The sequence below is a fragment of the Gadus morhua genome, chromosome 6, assembly GCF_902167405.1.
Source record: "Gadus morhua chromosome 6, gadMor3.0, whole genome shotgun sequence".
NCBI classification, from domain to species: domain Eukaryota; kingdom Metazoa; phylum Chordata; class Actinopteri; order Gadiformes; family Gadidae; genus Gadus; species Gadus morhua.
This window is the reverse complement of record NC_044053.1, coordinates 17823827-17840007: the sequence shown is the minus strand read 5'-3', so window position 1 is coordinate 17840007 and position 16181 is coordinate 17823827. Positions and strand designations below refer to the sequence as shown.

Genomic DNA, 16181 nt, shown 5'->3' with positions numbered 1-16181 from the left:
TGTAGGCTGTAGAACAGTGAGCTGGACGTTATTGTATGTTAGAACGTATTGACCAAACCATAGCAGGCAGGAGGCAGAGGTGGTCACTAGTTGTCAGTGATCAAATGCTGACTACTGTACTAAGAAGATGCAAAAGAGTGGAAGAAAAAGCACTGAAAAAAAAATTGCTTGAGGTTAGAGTGACCATGTTGTGTGAGCAGTGTTCTACTGATGTATTGGGATCGTGTGTGTTGTGGCTTTATACTGTAGCATGGGTGAAATGTCTGCTATAATGTCTGCCCTCTGTATTGACTTTCGAAAACGCTATTTAATTTGTAGTTAGAAGCTCTTATCAAATAAATCTAGCGTTTTTATAATCCAACCAAATGTCTCCATTTAATATTCACACTCACCATGGTTTTACATCTACAGACACCACATGGCTTCTCAAACCACTTGTATGAATATTTTGTGTATTGTATAGTTAATAGGTATTTTTTACATGTTCACATAAAAAATATTAGGTCATGCATGCACAGTTAAAAAGTAATTTGAACAGTGTTGTGGCTGCCTACCTACATTTGCGTGAAAAACAGTACTTGTTTACTTCTGTTTGGCATTGTTAGAGTAGAAAACATGCTAGTATTGAGCTTTCATCTCTGAATCATGCTAACCAATTAAAACTAGCTATCTGATTAGATCAGATAGCTAGATGGCTAGTCTAGTGATACTCCAGGAAGATGGAGTCTCAGCAAGAAGATTACGTCTGAAATGGCTAGGACGGGTTGAGGATGGAGCAGGACCACAGCACAAAAGTTGCCTTAAGATGGACATCGACAGGCAGAAGAAAACCTGGGTGGCCAAAAACCACTTGGCGCAGAACTGGGACACAACAGCTGGAACAGATGAACCCGTCATGGGGAGAGGCCAAACATGCTGCCATGGACCGAATGCAATGGAGAGTGGTCATTGAAGGCTTATGTCCCATAGGGGATGAAGAGGAATGATGATCTGATCTGATTCTAGTTAATTACCTGATGTCTTCTAAACTGACATATCGTGCTTAAATCTAACTAAAATGTTTGAAACAAATATATAGATTCACATGGGATTTTCGATTTACATTAATCGACAGAAATAAATACACGAATGCCACGTGCGAACATCATCTCCGGGAAAACGATGCTGCTGTCAATTCAGCCTGATTTGTTGGACGTCTCTATAATGTGTGAGCTATATGCGTCAGGTGTGACACGACAGAAGATGACAAGGGATTGGCTCTGGCCATCCACCTGCTCAGGAACGGTGGGTGGGGCTGGGAAGGAGGAGAGCGGTGGAAGACGTCACAACGTAAACGCTCGTGCCCCTTTTTGCGTTGCAAACACGGAAGAAGAGAAGGAGGAAAAGACATTCCACGTCACTGGCGAGTAATATCGCTGTCGGCGCAAGGTGCTATTTTTTCAAGGAATTGAAATTGTTCTTCATGTTGGATTTCTTGATAGCATGCTCTGCCGGTTGGAGTGTTTTGTACGAGATAAAATACCAGTTTGTTGGTGGAGCGGCCTAGTTTAATTATACTGGAATTCCGCCGAAGGTAGGCTCATCTTGCACTACGTTACTCACGCCTGGTTAGCCAAACCGACTGAACTGTAGCTACGGGTTGTCTCATGTTGTTTCCCCGCGACCTTTTGAGTTGTTATTCCCGCAACAGTCAAATGAGTTTATCCATCGTAAATGCTTCTTGCTTGCTAAACCTCTCCGTGGCAATTGGTGAAGCTTTATCATGTAGGTGATAAAACTGCACATCGAGCCCGGAAGGTCGGCTAGCGTTGTTGACATTTCGGTTTGACAGCTCGCCTGGTTCTGTGCTCTCAGTGCTGCATCGACTGTGTAGTCCCCACCACCAGGCACCCATCACCGGCTGTGTAGTCCCCACCACCAGGCACCCATCACCGGCTGTGTAGTCCCCACCACCAGGCACCCATCCCCGGCTGTATAGTCCCCATCACCAGGCACCCATCCCCGGCTGTATAGTCCCCATGCAGGCACCCATCACCTAGTCATCCCCACAACTAGGCGTCCCGCCAAGGCCACCTGGATCCCTAAACAAGGGGTCCTAACCTGGGCTACGCGTACACTTGGGGGAGGTACCTGAGCAGGTCCCATGGGATACTTGTAAATATCTTGATGCTTGATAATAGTTAAAAGGAAAGCAGTTCTCTTTCGGTGTTGATATATGGGGACTCGAGCCGTTCTTGTGTTCTTGGGACTATGGTAAAGAAAAACGGTCATAGACTTGATGAATACAGAAAAGATAAAAAAGTAAATAGATATTATACTTGGCTCAATCAGCCATTTTTAAAACGGTAGGTTATAGCCGATATAGGGTGAAGGTAGAATACAGATTACTTGTTTTGCTGGTGTTGACAGTTGGGTGAATATGTGGTTATATAACAAGGTTATCATTCACGGTCTGTTGGAGCAAGTGGGGGGTTATGACTATGAATAAAATAAAGCAACAAAGACCAGATCTGTGTCCGTCTTTTGTAGGAGACAAGTCTTTTCCAAAAGCCTTCAGCGTGGGGGGCATTAGGTTGTCTGTTCTGAGAGTTGTACTGCATGAATCCATGTGTAAAATAAGAACAGGGAATATAATCAGACAAAGCGCAAAACCAGTCCTTAAGGAGAAACACCCATTTGATTATTCCCCAGGCACACCTTCTGTTTAGTCATCTGTTTAGTCTGCAGTGTGCGTGCACATGTGCTCACAAGAAACAAGTGTCTTGGTAGTCTACGCAGAACCAGAAATACAGAATGTTTGTTTAGCCTACAGTTCGCTTATTGAGAAAACCTAATGAGTGACTGTTGACTCCCCCAGTCCCGAATAACAATTTTTACAGTCATTCAGTTGATGGTAGTGGCTAGAACTGAGCTACTGCTTAGCCTAGCTGAGATCTGCCAGATACACAAGTGATCCAGCCTCATGTCAAGAGGTTGCCAGGCCTCGTTAAGCTGATGCAGTACAGTCATCAAGGCTCAAACATTATCCTGATCGTCTTACCAGCCTGGCACTGTGTCCCTTTCCGTGCTTTTCTTTTGATCTTGTTTATTTTGGCGTTGACCTTTTCCTCACTGATCTAGATTATGTGACTGGTACTATATGACAGCCATGCCTTAGAAAAATCTGTGTGCAAAGAATACTGCTAGTTTAATCAACCCCCCCGCAACCGGCCTCCAACACCAGATTTGTCCTAGTTTCATATACAAGTTGACTATTGTTTTTTTGCATCAAATTCTATGAAAAGAAAGAAAAAATGGAATGACGATAAGTTTGAATACCCATCATTGAGCATTAATAATAGCTCAGCCTGTTAACACTTGCCTTTCTAAACCTTTTATTGCCCTCTTGTCTCACAAGGGTGCCAACGTTCCGCAGCTCTTAGATGGGGGAGTCGGCGCCGCGTCGCTCCACGCTCGTCTCCCGCCTGCCCATCTTCCGCCGCAGCAGCAGCAAGAAGCAGGACTCCCTCCCGTCCTCCCCCTCATCGGGCGGCGTCGGGAATGGCGTCCACACTTCCTCCCCCTCCAGCACCAACTCCAGCTCCGGCAGCACGGGCAAACGGCGGAGCCTGTTCCGGGCGCCGTCGCTCAGCTTTGCCTCCAAGCGCCACAGCGAGCCACGGGTGCAGCCGCCGAACCTCAACCTCACCCCTCCGCTGACGACGCAAGGGGGCACGGACGCCAACGGGAACACCCAGCAGACGACGGCGCCGACCGCCGTTCTGTCGCCGTCGGCATCGGCCGACGGCGGGCGCACCAAGTCGCGGCACCACTTTGGGTTCGGCAGCCACAAGCAGAAAAAGATCACGCGCTCTCTGACCGAGGATTTTGACAAGGCCTCGTCCTCGTCCTCCTCGACCAATCGCAACGTGTTCACAAACTGCATCAGCAGCTCGGGGACCAACGAGGGGGACGATTCTGGTTACCTTGACGACTACAGCAAGGCAAGCAGCAACAACAACAACAGGCGTTCGACGCGGCAGAAGAAGCAGCTGCTGCCCAAATCCTTCTCGGCAAACCACCGCTTGTCTCGCACCTCAGACCCCAGCAGGCCTCCAGAGGTGACCCTGGAGCCCGCCGGATCCACCGCGGCTGCTGCTCCCACCGGTGGACTCACCCCGGGGTCCTTCCCCGGCGATCTGCTGGGCGCCGGGCCCGACAGCTCACTCCAGTCGCCCATGATGTCGGAGGACCGGACCACCGCTGTTACCCCTTCGGAATTCATCCCCAACACGGAGGACTCCGTATCGGAGGTGGAGGCGCTCCCTGCACCCAGCCCTGCGTCTGCTGAAGGCCCCGGACCTCCCTCTCTCCCTGGGGAGGAGACTGACCCCGCTCCCGCTGATCCTGCTCTCCTAGTCGATAGCCTCAGCCAGCTGGACCCTACCTCCCAGGTAAAGTGCTCTGGTCCCTCTTGTATTCCTTTGGGAGCACGTCATCGATCCATCCAGGTTTGGAACACATTCCACTGAGAGAAGTCCTGTCCAACAGTTGTCCTCCTTCCACCCTAGCACTCTTACAGACCTGATTTTGATTATAATCCTTAATGGATTATCTGGATCAGGTGAGCAAATGTGTTATAAGGAGGGCAATGTGCTGTACTGGAGCCCTCCGGACTGCAAATGGAAATATTTATTATACATTCAGTGTATAAAATAGACTCAAAAAGTCAAACCCATTGCTCACTCCCCTTTTAGTTGACAGCTATGAGAATGAAGGCTGAATGATGAGCAATTATAAATAAATAATGCTCTCCCTTATGTGCAAGGTAGAGTTGTGGATTGTAAACATCGTACATCATAAAGCTTGCTTAGATTAACCACAAACATGAACACATTCGATTATGTATTTAGCATTTTCTGATACATTTATAGATGATGATGTCTGTCTTCTCTTTCTAGGAGTTTTCCACACCGGCCCAGTCCTGCGCAGACCAGCCTCTCCAAGACACAAGCACCCCCAACCCCACCGACTATGACACTGCCGTCTCCCAGTCAGATCCAGAGACGGCTGTACCCTGCCTTCCCCTTCCGTCGCCAGCGTCGCCACCGTCACCACCACCGCCAACACCGCCAACACCGCCAGCCCCAGAGCAGCAGCAGCTGCAGCAGCAACAACAACAACAATCACCGGTGGGGGTGAAGAATGTGCAGGCCGAGCAGAGGGCGGAAGGAGTGCAGGAGAAGAGGACGTTGTATCAGAGGGACAGGAAAGGGTCAGCGGAAGACAGGAAGTGTGGCTACCAGACGGAGACGACGAGCGAGAGTGAGGCCTGTGTGGTGCGCAGCGAGGGCTGGCGCCCGAACCCGGAGCCCACGGAGAGGAGTGGCAGGAACGCAGTCTCGGTGCAAGAAGTGGGTAGGGGCCACTGCTGCAGTCATCAGGAGCACAGGCCCTCGCAACTCCGAAAGCCCCACGCAGGTCAGCGCACACGCACAACCACGGCACCTGTTTGCACACGCATCGAGACAAGCACATGGACACGCACGCCCACACATACACAGATTAACCCTGACTCACAACCACCTACATAAATTTAAATACACACTTTCTCAACCACCCGCATACGATAGGTATCCATTTCTCACACACACACACACACACACACACACACACACACACACACACACACACACACACACACACACACACACACACACACACACACACACACACCCCCTCTACCTTCTCTTGGAGACAAAACTCCCTCATAGGCTGTACAAAAGTTTTGTTTACAAGTTAAATACTATACATTGTGTCCTTCATAACTAATTCAGCCTCCATTTTACCCCCGGTGTTTGGAGTACACCAGTGGCACACGTCAAAATAAATACTCAACGACAATTATCATAATGACTATTACTTTAATAGATTAAAAGCAGTGCTTTAGGGGTGTTTCTAAACTGTGTGATTCCATCCTGTGTCGGACGCTGGAGATTTGTTAATGTCACGCTCGCGTTTCTCTTGAAAAGCTCTAACGTTATTTCTCAGCGGTGCCCCGGGTATCAAATTGGATTTGGTACTTTCAGAATAAATCAGAAACCCCAAGGCTACGGCTAAAAAACTTTTTCATAGCAGTGAAGCTGTCAAACACAGCAAGCAATGGTGTTGGAAATTATCTTCTCCTCAGGTTCTCAGTGTCCATCGACGATGCCAGTTAGGTCTCGCCCTGGTTTCCCCTCTCCAGATCAAACTTGTTTTTGATATCGCTAAACTGTGTAAGAAACCCATCGTGGAAAGAGAACCGCGATGTGGTGGTTGGTTTTGTTTTCTGTCATTGATTGTCTAAATAAGGAACTGCGTACAATTCTCAATCACGGGGTAGTTATTGTTGTGTATTGGACCATTGCAGTGGTGCTAACAAACCAGAAGGAGTCATATACAATTTAGTTGTATTGAGATGACTAATCCATAGTGAGTTTGAACTGCGCATGGATGACGTAGGGTGGTGAACTTTTCGTTTTTTAAATGCCGGAAGAGATGGGAAATGGAAATCATAATCACAGATAGAATATCATATAAAAGCTCTCTCCCATGGAGTCTCCTACATACTCTCTCATTAACAGAGGGGTCGGCAGAGCAAGTTGTGATTGTTACTGCACTGTCACGGCCTCTGCTCCTCCCCCCGTGAAATGATGTGCTATTAATAGTGGTGCAGAATGGACAGCCTTTTATCCATGTAATGACTGCCCCGGTTGGCCTTCTTTATGCTTTTTTCAACACACGCACACACTTGCATGCACACAGACACACATGGGCATGCCTTGCATGCATATCCACCCACACACAGAAGGACTGAACTCTCTGGCTGTTCACTACTCCATGGGGATGCTGCTGTGATGTGGTCCGATATTCTTGGCGGCGGACAAAGGTTGCATGGTACCAAACCTAGCGCCCATTCCAATTGGCCCAGAACAATTCTCTGCAGCTCAAGGTCGCTTTGAACCAAGGGTTAGGAACCTCTGCCCAGGCTTGGCTGTGTGAGGGCGGGTTCTTGGGGAGAAATGGCCAAGGAGGGCCAATAGATGCTCTTTATCAGTATTAAGAATGTACTTTTGTTGCCGGGGGAGGAATTGATATTCTAGCGGTCATGTTAATGTTTGTGTAAGGATTCAATGGTTGCTAAGCAATATAATATGAAACTCAATGGTACGTATTATAACAGACAGCAATCAGGTCGAGGGACAAACCTTGTTCTAGGTGTTCGCATCACACCAAGAAACGACTGGAATGTTGGTGAGATTGGTAGAAGGATCGGTAGGGATATCCGGATTCAGTGCATGTTTTGGATATTGCTCTGTGAAATTCTTCATCAAAAAATGCTTCTTCTCCTTCTAGTTGTTATTTTTGTAGTCATGTTCTTATGCTTCCTGCTCCGGGCACTGTATGTAGACAGTAGACAGCCCGTACAAAGTAAGAGAATTGAAATTGTTTTACAATAGATTCAAAGAACCCATTCATGAGCCTAAATAAGGACAGATATGTCAAAAATGATTAGCATGAGAACCGATTTGGTAAGGAGAAATACAGGGGCTGGATCCCAAATGGGCTTGTGGAGCGCGAACCCCACCTTGTGCTCTGACTCCACCCCTCTCTCCTCTCTCCTGGGCAGCCTCCATGTGCAGCAGTGTGAGCCCCTATCACGGCGTCATGAGGATGGAGAGACGGCTGCGCTCGTCCTCCGAAGGGGCTGGTGGACCCCGTCTCCAAGGCAACCACGGTGACGCGCATGGCATCGAGGGCTTCGGTCTTATCAAGCACAGGAACAACTCCTCCTCGTCCAAACTGGGCAGCCTGGTAGGGTGTGTGTGTGTGTGTGTGTGTGTGTGTGTGTGTGTGTGTGTGTGTGTGTGTGTGTGTGTGTGTGTGTGTGTGTGTGTGTGTGTGTGTGTGTGTGTGTGTGTGTGTGTGTGTGTGTGTGTGTGTGTGTGTGTGTGTGAATGCAAGCGAAAATGAAAGCGAGAGTTGGTTGTTCCCGACCAAAAACCTGTTTCTTTGTGGCAAAACAAAAATTACAAACAAAATGTCAATCATTCTCTAATAAAGGCAGCAGGCCTTGTTATCCTGCACTAAGGCTTTCCGCTTTACATTAATCCCATCCAAACAAAACTCAAACCCTTGTAACTGATTCCAATAACTACCACCTATATATATTATTTAGGTTTTATTTGAATAGAGACCTACAAAAACATAGATAAGTGCGAAACAGTCATCTGATGTATGCATCAGTGTTTTTAGCCAAAGCAAATTCACGACCCTAGTATATAAATACATCAATCCAAGCAGTGCTGTCCGGAGTCCAGGCCTCCCTCTCAGCTTCTCCTGGGGACTCACAGGCCTACCCAGGCTGACTAGGAGCTGTCATCCATCCCCGCAGAGCATCGTAGCTCTGCTCTCTCTGCCTTCCAAACCAAGACATCTCAATCATGTGGTCTTTTCAATTCCTCTATGCATTTTGTCCCCGCAATACCTTCCTGCCAGTACGTTTAGAAACTTTAGAGAAGAAGTGCAACAAGTCATTTTCACAGAGTTAAGTAAGCTAGCCGTTTTTTAAATCTCTAATACACCGCTTTACAGGAAATTTCACAATAAATCTGGGCCCCAAGGGCATGGCTAAAGGAATGATTTTCTTTTCTGCCTTTAGTGGTCCAATGTGTAAAAAAAAGTCACTATCAGTGAGGTTGCCCCAAATGAATATCCCCCAGCCTCTACCCTCCCTTTCCAAGGGCTAAATTGGCCTGTACTGGCTGGTATTGTGTAAGGTGCTTGTAGCAGGTATTTCTTTTTCTGCAAAAATTCAACATTGATTTGGCACCAAGGTCGATTTTTGATGGCTTTAGAGACAAAGTCACCATGGTGATTGTATTTGTTGTAATAGATGGTGGAGGTAACGGCCTATTAACCTTTTCGGCTCATTCTATTCTAAGGCCGACAAAGATTCTTATTTTCACTGTTTTTTCTTACACTAATAAGACCTAAAACTTTAGGGCACTCCGGTGGCTCACCAGATAGAGCGTGTACCATGAAGCCTATATCTCCCATATCTCCCATACCCTTCTGCCTATCTCACTCTATAATAAAGCAAGAAAATGCAAAATAAAAACAAATAAATAAAAAGAATTACATTTTAGAGTATCATATTCCAATTCGGCAATGATTGTTCCACTAGATGCCGCTAAATTCTACACAATGGACCTCTATCTTGTGTGTAGCAGGAGCTAAGTAGTAGTTTAGCTTGTATCGACAGAGTGAGCATAAACTGCACTGCACAGTGCAGTTTATAAATTATGCATTATATTTAAGGTGTTTAACAAACGTGTGTGTGTGTGTGTGTGTGTGTGTGTGTGTGTGTGTGTGTGTGTGTGTGTGTGTGTGTGTGTGTGTGTGTGTGTGTGTGTGTGTGTGTGTGTGTGTGTGTGTGTGTGTGGGGGGAACAAACCCCCAGACTCGATACGGCCTCATGTAATTCACAAGTCATAATCACAAAAGTTAAGGGAATAACTTAAAGTGGAAGGAGATCATTTATCAGTGTTGTGCAGGCGGGAACTCTTCCGACCAGCATTACTCCGTCTAAACAACCTTGAGCGACTGCTGATGTCTTCTTCTTATGTATAGTACCTCCAAGTTGCTCCGCAGGATGCATGTGTGTTCCTTGGTCAGCACTTTTGCCTCCCTGTTTGTTTGTTTGTTTGTTTGTTTATTTATTTATATTTTTGTGGGACAGGGATATAGAAAATGAATGGGGAGCTCAGATGGGGGCTGAGCACCACCGGTTTGGCTTGGTTCTCTCAACCTGCACAGTCAGGCCTGTGAGGGTGAGGCGAGGTTCCTGTGAGGGCTTCTCCACATCCTGGGGCTTCTTGCTGAGTCTTTAAAAAACAGCATTCGTCCTCCAGGGTTGTGGTGGACCAAGATAATTTCTTAGCCTACACACTCTCCTCTCCTCCACCTGTGATCAGGGAAGCAGCTGCCTCCATTCAAAACACTTTTTACATTTAGTGGAGGAATCCAAAAAGTGTGGTTTGATCATCAGAAACATTTAGATTCCTCCTGGACTGGGGTTGTCTGTTTGAGGGAATGAAGGGGGGGAATTCTGGCTAGTGCTTTTAAATGCTTAAAGTTTTGAGCAGTACATATTCAATACAGACTGCGTACACATACAATGTTGTTTGTAGCCGTTATCACTGCTACCTTGCATTCTCATCTTAATATTGATCATCTGTATTATTGTTTGGGTTGCTCATTCGAACCCTTTGCGACTAAAAGGAGAGCAGCTGGTATAAACCTGTCTGTAAGGATTGTATATTTTATCCATAAACAATTGTCAACATGTCTGCACCTCACAAAATGCATATTCTTGGATGAATCTATTCAAAAATTTCACAAGCAGTCTCTCATACATTCCCTACCTGTATGATCTGTCCGTCAACCAGGCCTTGGTTTCAATAGCGTTGCTTCCATTCATCAGTTGTGAAATACATCTGCTGATGCACTTCAACATCTTCAGTGATACATCATCCATGATGTACTATGATCAGTAGTTGATAGACGAAAGACAGATCATCCGAAATAACCCGTTTAGCTTGCAATTCCAAAATACGTGTGAATTGAGAAATGATAACTTGCACACTTTTGTGGAAGCGGATAATACAACTTCCCAATGGATGTTCCATTTAATTAGTAGTATTTCCCCCAGGCCAATACATGCTCATACTTGTGAACTACTGCGGTATCACAGGTCCTCGAACATGGTTTCTTTCCCGCTGACGCCGCTCGCTGGATCCATGTGACCCCGAAGCCCGGAGGCATGGAAAATAAAAGTGATTTACACAGAAAACGTATGTCATTTTCATCGATAGCTCTTAATAGCTTTGGATGAGTCACCCCTCCGTCGGCTACCCGCCTTCTCTCCTCTCTGGGTTTGGGTGTCAGCCTGGCCGTCTGTAACGACACGTCGTCCCCTCGTAACGAGTGCCAAAATCCCTATGATCTCATAATATATAAATCCTAATGTGCATAAAATACGTACGGACATGAGGATTACTCTCCCGCGAAATGTACATGTGAGGTTAAACAGCTGGCACCTCTGGATTTTAAAAGCCTCTTTTAAAAAAGTCTTGTGGCTCTAGGCACCCATTAAAATAGGTAATTTAGCTCCAAATGAAGTCTTGCAGTGGAATAATATGGTCTTCATGGCTTTTCCAATACCTTGTAGCTATTAGCTCTAATGATGCAAATATAAGCCCTGTGTTCAATTGAATTACCCCTGCGATGTGTTTGAATCTTTTTTCCATATTTGCTCCTGTCGCAATAATCCAATATTGCTCTTTCATACACAGTATAGCATGGCGGCATGTACAAATTTATTATATGGAGATTTTTCAAGATATTGCCATGAAAATCATTTCATTAGGTGTTTGGGGAACATTATTGATCAAGCACACAAGCATACACATACACATGCATCACATCACATCACATCACGATTTATGATTTAATAGTTTGATATGATGCTAAGGTCTAGTGCTCCAACACATGGATATCAATCTGAGGTTCGAACGTGAATGTTCCTCCACCAGCTGCAGAATTTAGTAGAATTCTTTGTAGAATATGTGCTATGAAATAGGTACTCCTTACCACTTCTGGTCTGATATGAGGCCACTAGAATATTTGATCTGTAAACTATGTTTAATCATAATTGGCCAACTGCGTGTATTCGCAGAATATATGCATATTCAGTCAAGCCTCTATAAATACTAAATTTATTCTGTCTAAGCCTCATGATTCTAATTACTGACCTTGTGCATTTATTTCTTGTTAAAGCTGTTTATAAAAACTTCCTTAATTAATATCAAAATTTATTTTTTTCAACAAATTCTGCCTTTCCAAATTAGGTTTCTCATTTAAAACTTGAGTGATTAGAGAAAATGTAAGTGTCTCATAAAATGTATTTGGCTGCATTACTATCTTTGTCATATGGACGTTTCATTCTTTGCAACCACTAGAGGGCAGTCCTGCCATTCCAAACATTAACTGCGCCACAATCCCAGTTTTACGACATGCAATTATTTTCTGAATATCCATCAACGTTTTTTAGGCAAGGGTATGTAAATTCTGCCTAAATGGCCTGGATATCCTGGAAAGATGAATAGTACAGATGGGATGGTTGTGCATGAAATGGTTGAGTGTCATTTACTAAATTCCAGCCCCATAGCTATAGAGCAGTTAATGTATTAGTAGTTCATTCTGCAAGTAGCAGAACAATACCATGATCTATAATCTCGACAAGTTATAGGCACATTAAAATGGCACTTCATAATATAAATGTAGACTAGAACTTCTCTCTCCTTGTGAACCTTTTGTTTGATTTGTTCCACATTTTCTTTCCGTATACCCTATTAAGGGGGGTGGAATTAATGCGTCTATTTTTCCATATAGTATTTTATGTGGGTACAATACACCTGCTATGGCTGCTATCCGAGAGCATCACATAACAATTCCATTAAAATGCCAGAAATATTCAACCCTTGCAATGAAAATATAATAATACAAAATTCCAAACTTGTAACTGTTTAATTCCTCCTCATCGTCATGATGAGGAGGAATTAAACAGTTACAAGTTACAAGTTTGTTCTAATAATATTATTGTTTTTGGATGATCCGAGTAGAGGTCACAATAAAATGTTAATCAAAAAAATAATATTCTTGACAAGCAAAATCAAAGTATTATGCAAATAATGATGATCCTTTTTAATAAATGAGCTTGGATCTTAAAAACGAATTGGCACACATTTCTAAAATGCTAATAAGTTTTCATGGACTGGATAAGGTGCAGCATTTCATAAAAGTAGACTGAAACAAGAACCCTCGAAATATGTCCCAAAATAATATTCCCTACATATGATTGATAATTATCAGAATTTCGTTATTTTCTGTTTACAAATTTTCACAATGGACGTCTCTCCCTCCCCAAGGATATGCTGAACAACATGGGCTCCTCAGAGTTGGACGAAGATGATCTGATGTTGGATCTAGACCTCTCTGACGATCAGCGCCATCGCCATGGTAACTACACAAGCTTTATTTCTTTTTACAGAAACACTCACCTGTTCTTGCATCTTTTTCCTTGCCTTTGGGTATGCCATACTCCTGCTGGTTCCTCTGGTAAAAACACTACTTATTCTCTTCCTGGTTGCCCTTCTTCCTCCTAAAACTCATGCCAGGCCTACCTTCCTGTTGCTTTGCCCTTATGTGTCTTTTCTCTCAATAAACTGACAGATCAACAGCTGCATTCTCTCACTTGACTGCTGTAAGTCGGCACCTGCCACATGCTTTTATTGGCGCAGCTTTGCTCTAAATCTGTTATTTTGTTGTCGCTTGGGCTTTTTATCCACTCACTTCTGACGCCCTTCACATTTCAAAAAGCGTTTCAAGATTCTACCAACAAATCTTGTTCTTGTGTGTTCTTTATGTTTTTGTCTAAGTTATACATGTATTTCGGGGTAAGTCTCAAATCAGTCAATTCCAAAACCAAAGTCAACAACATCTGTTCATGAAGAACTACAAACTGTATTCCTCCCAGTAACATGGGTTAAATGTGATTTAAAATGTGTGTACTTTAAATGTTTTAAGTAAACTGGTTTTCATGCAACACTCTTTATTGTGTTTGACTTAAATGGGAGATGCAGGGTATTTTTTAGATTCTGACTCTGATCCAGGCTTTAGGTCAGTTTAAACGTGCCAGATTGTAGCCCGGGGACTCCATCTGTAAATCGGATGCAGGCTATGTTCAAGATTATAATTTGACTCAACACATGTTAGTTGAGTACCAAATGCATTTTAATATGAAGTCCAAGACAATTAAATAAAGATTGCTTGTCAGGATATTTTAAATGAGCAGAACAGTAACTGCCTTCATCCTAATATTTTTTTTGCTCTGGGCAAAATGGAAAGTAAACAAACACTGCACATCAACATGATAAGAGTAGATGGTTGACACATACAGAACATAGTCCCTCGCTCTCACACATGACCAACGCACATGCATACAGAGGCACACATACAGACAGACACTCATGCACACATACATGGCTCCGTGGTTACTCGCAGCCTTTCCTTTGCATGCCCCGTTATTTCTTTATTCAGACTTAATGGTTCTGAAGGCCGTAGCATGAAATTAAAGGTTTGATAAATTGTTTTCATAAAGTCAAGTGACTAAGCCTGTGTGCTTTGAGACAGTGGAGTAAGCGTCTGCAGCATGAAATTATTCATTCAAATTAAGATTTAGAGTCGGAGAGACGCGCTTTGGGTCAAACAGAACCTGAGGCGGCTCGCCCAGCCCTCACTCGAAAAAACACGCAAAGGGGCAAAATGCACGCGTATTTGACCATGTGGATAAAAAGGTGGGCGAAGTATAAGAGAGCACACACACACACACACACACACACACACACACACACACACACTGACGCACTTAATAAACCCCCCTCTGCTACCACCACCACCTCTAACATCATCGCTCTCTCGCACACACGCAATGACGCCCTTATTACAATCCACCTCCGCACCAACCGACATCAGCACCATCATCGCTCTTTACACACACGCAAAGGGGCTATTTGCATGTGTATTTTACCACGTGGATAAAAAGGTGGGAGAAATGCAAGAGAGCACACACACTGACACACTTATTACAAACCTCCACTGTCCCCACCACCAGCACCATCCCTTTGAACATGTACATACACAAAATAACACAATGCACTTGCACGTCCCTACTCGCTCTCTGAATGGCACCCATTCTCGTACTCCCCTCAGGTGGCTAGTTGTAGCCTTTATTAAAAAATCGGGCAGTTTCATGGCAATTTATGGCCGGCGGCACCCTGGACTCCTGGGCTCCGGCGTTTCCAATTCCAGCTGTGACTCCTGCCCTTTAGCATCACTCGGCGCGGGCAGAGGGGTTTTAACACTGGCTGGAGGATCGGCCCCATCCCAGCCCCGTCGTCAACCCCGTCCAGATGCTCCGGCTCGGGTCAACCCGGACTGCAACTAAAAAATGGACCAATTATGGTTTAGGAGCGCCAAGGGACTCGCCATTATAGTCCCCCCAAAAAGGATAATCCACCGTTGAGTCTAATAGGCTGCTTGATGCGAACGGCCATCGCAGTATGATTGATTTCGTAGAGAGGGACCAACGGTAATGGAGCAAAGCTACTATATTTGGATCTGTGGATCTGTGGATCTGTATGCTTTCACGCCTATGATAAATGTACTGATAAGTGTGTTTGTGTGTGTGTTTGTGTCTGTCTGTGTGTGCATCTATGTTATTGTGTTTGTGTGCGTTCAGTTTCCAGGGAGGACTCGAGCCAGTCCCTCGCCTCGTGTCTGAACCTGCTGCCCTCCCCCATAGAGGGGCCCACAGAACGCCCCCAAGGGAGAGAGAGCTTCCACAGGTACACACACACACACACACACACACACACACACACACACACACACACACACACACACACACACACACACACACACACACACACACACACACACACACACACACACACACACACACAGAGAGGGAGAGAGAGATTTGTCATATCACTTCTTAAAGAAATGCGAAAAACTATTAATACAGTAGTTATATCAGAGTAAACCTATAATAATAGGTTTATTATAAGTATCATGATACTTGGTGGTAGAATATCAGTACTGTCTATTGTTTTGTGTTACATTTAAGCAATTTACTTAAAATCTGGCCTTGGCAACTACCGCTAACAGCTTGTGTTGCGTTGCCTAGATCTCATCTGCTGTTATGCTGCTCGGATATAGTGAGCGAACAATGCCGAGTAACAAATACACACACACAAGAACACACACACACACACAAAGTAGGATGTTCATCTGGGTCATCTGATGTTGTGAACTGTGGTTCTGTTTAGGGCGCCAGGTTCTCTCACCTCCAGACTGAGACATTTAAGACAAGTTCTTATAGTCAGTGTTTTTCGGTATGTGTGCTACTCTGTGTTGGATGCCATAGTCCTCTGTCTCTGCGCCGTTGGCATAAGTCCCAGCCCACGGTTAGTCTGACAAAATGTTAATTGCTCCAGATGGACTGATGTTTTTATACGCACCTTTTTCATAATGTA

At 44.8% G+C, this 16181-nt stretch overlaps 1 protein-coding gene across 1 annotated transcript in view; it reads left to right on the top strand.

Moving 5' to 3' along the window:
• The first annotated feature begins 1327 nt into the window (after positions 1-1327).
• The window catches only part of ccser1 (coiled-coil serine-rich protein 1), a 97493-nt gene continuing 82639 nt past the window's right edge, over positions 1328-16181 (top strand). Inside the window, exons 1-6 of the mRNA XM_030358076.1 lie at positions 1328-1573; positions 3398-4433; positions 4941-5460; positions 7652-7836; positions 13014-13104; positions 15386-15491. Of these exons, the coding sequence (XP_030213936.1) occupies positions 3423-4433; positions 4941-5460; positions 7652-7836; positions 13014-13104; positions 15386-15491 (1913 nt within the window). The 5' untranslated portion in view covers positions 1328-1573; positions 3398-3422. The remainder of the gene's footprint in view (positions 1574-3397; positions 4434-4940; positions 5461-7651; positions 7837-13013; positions 13105-15385; positions 15492-16181) is intronic.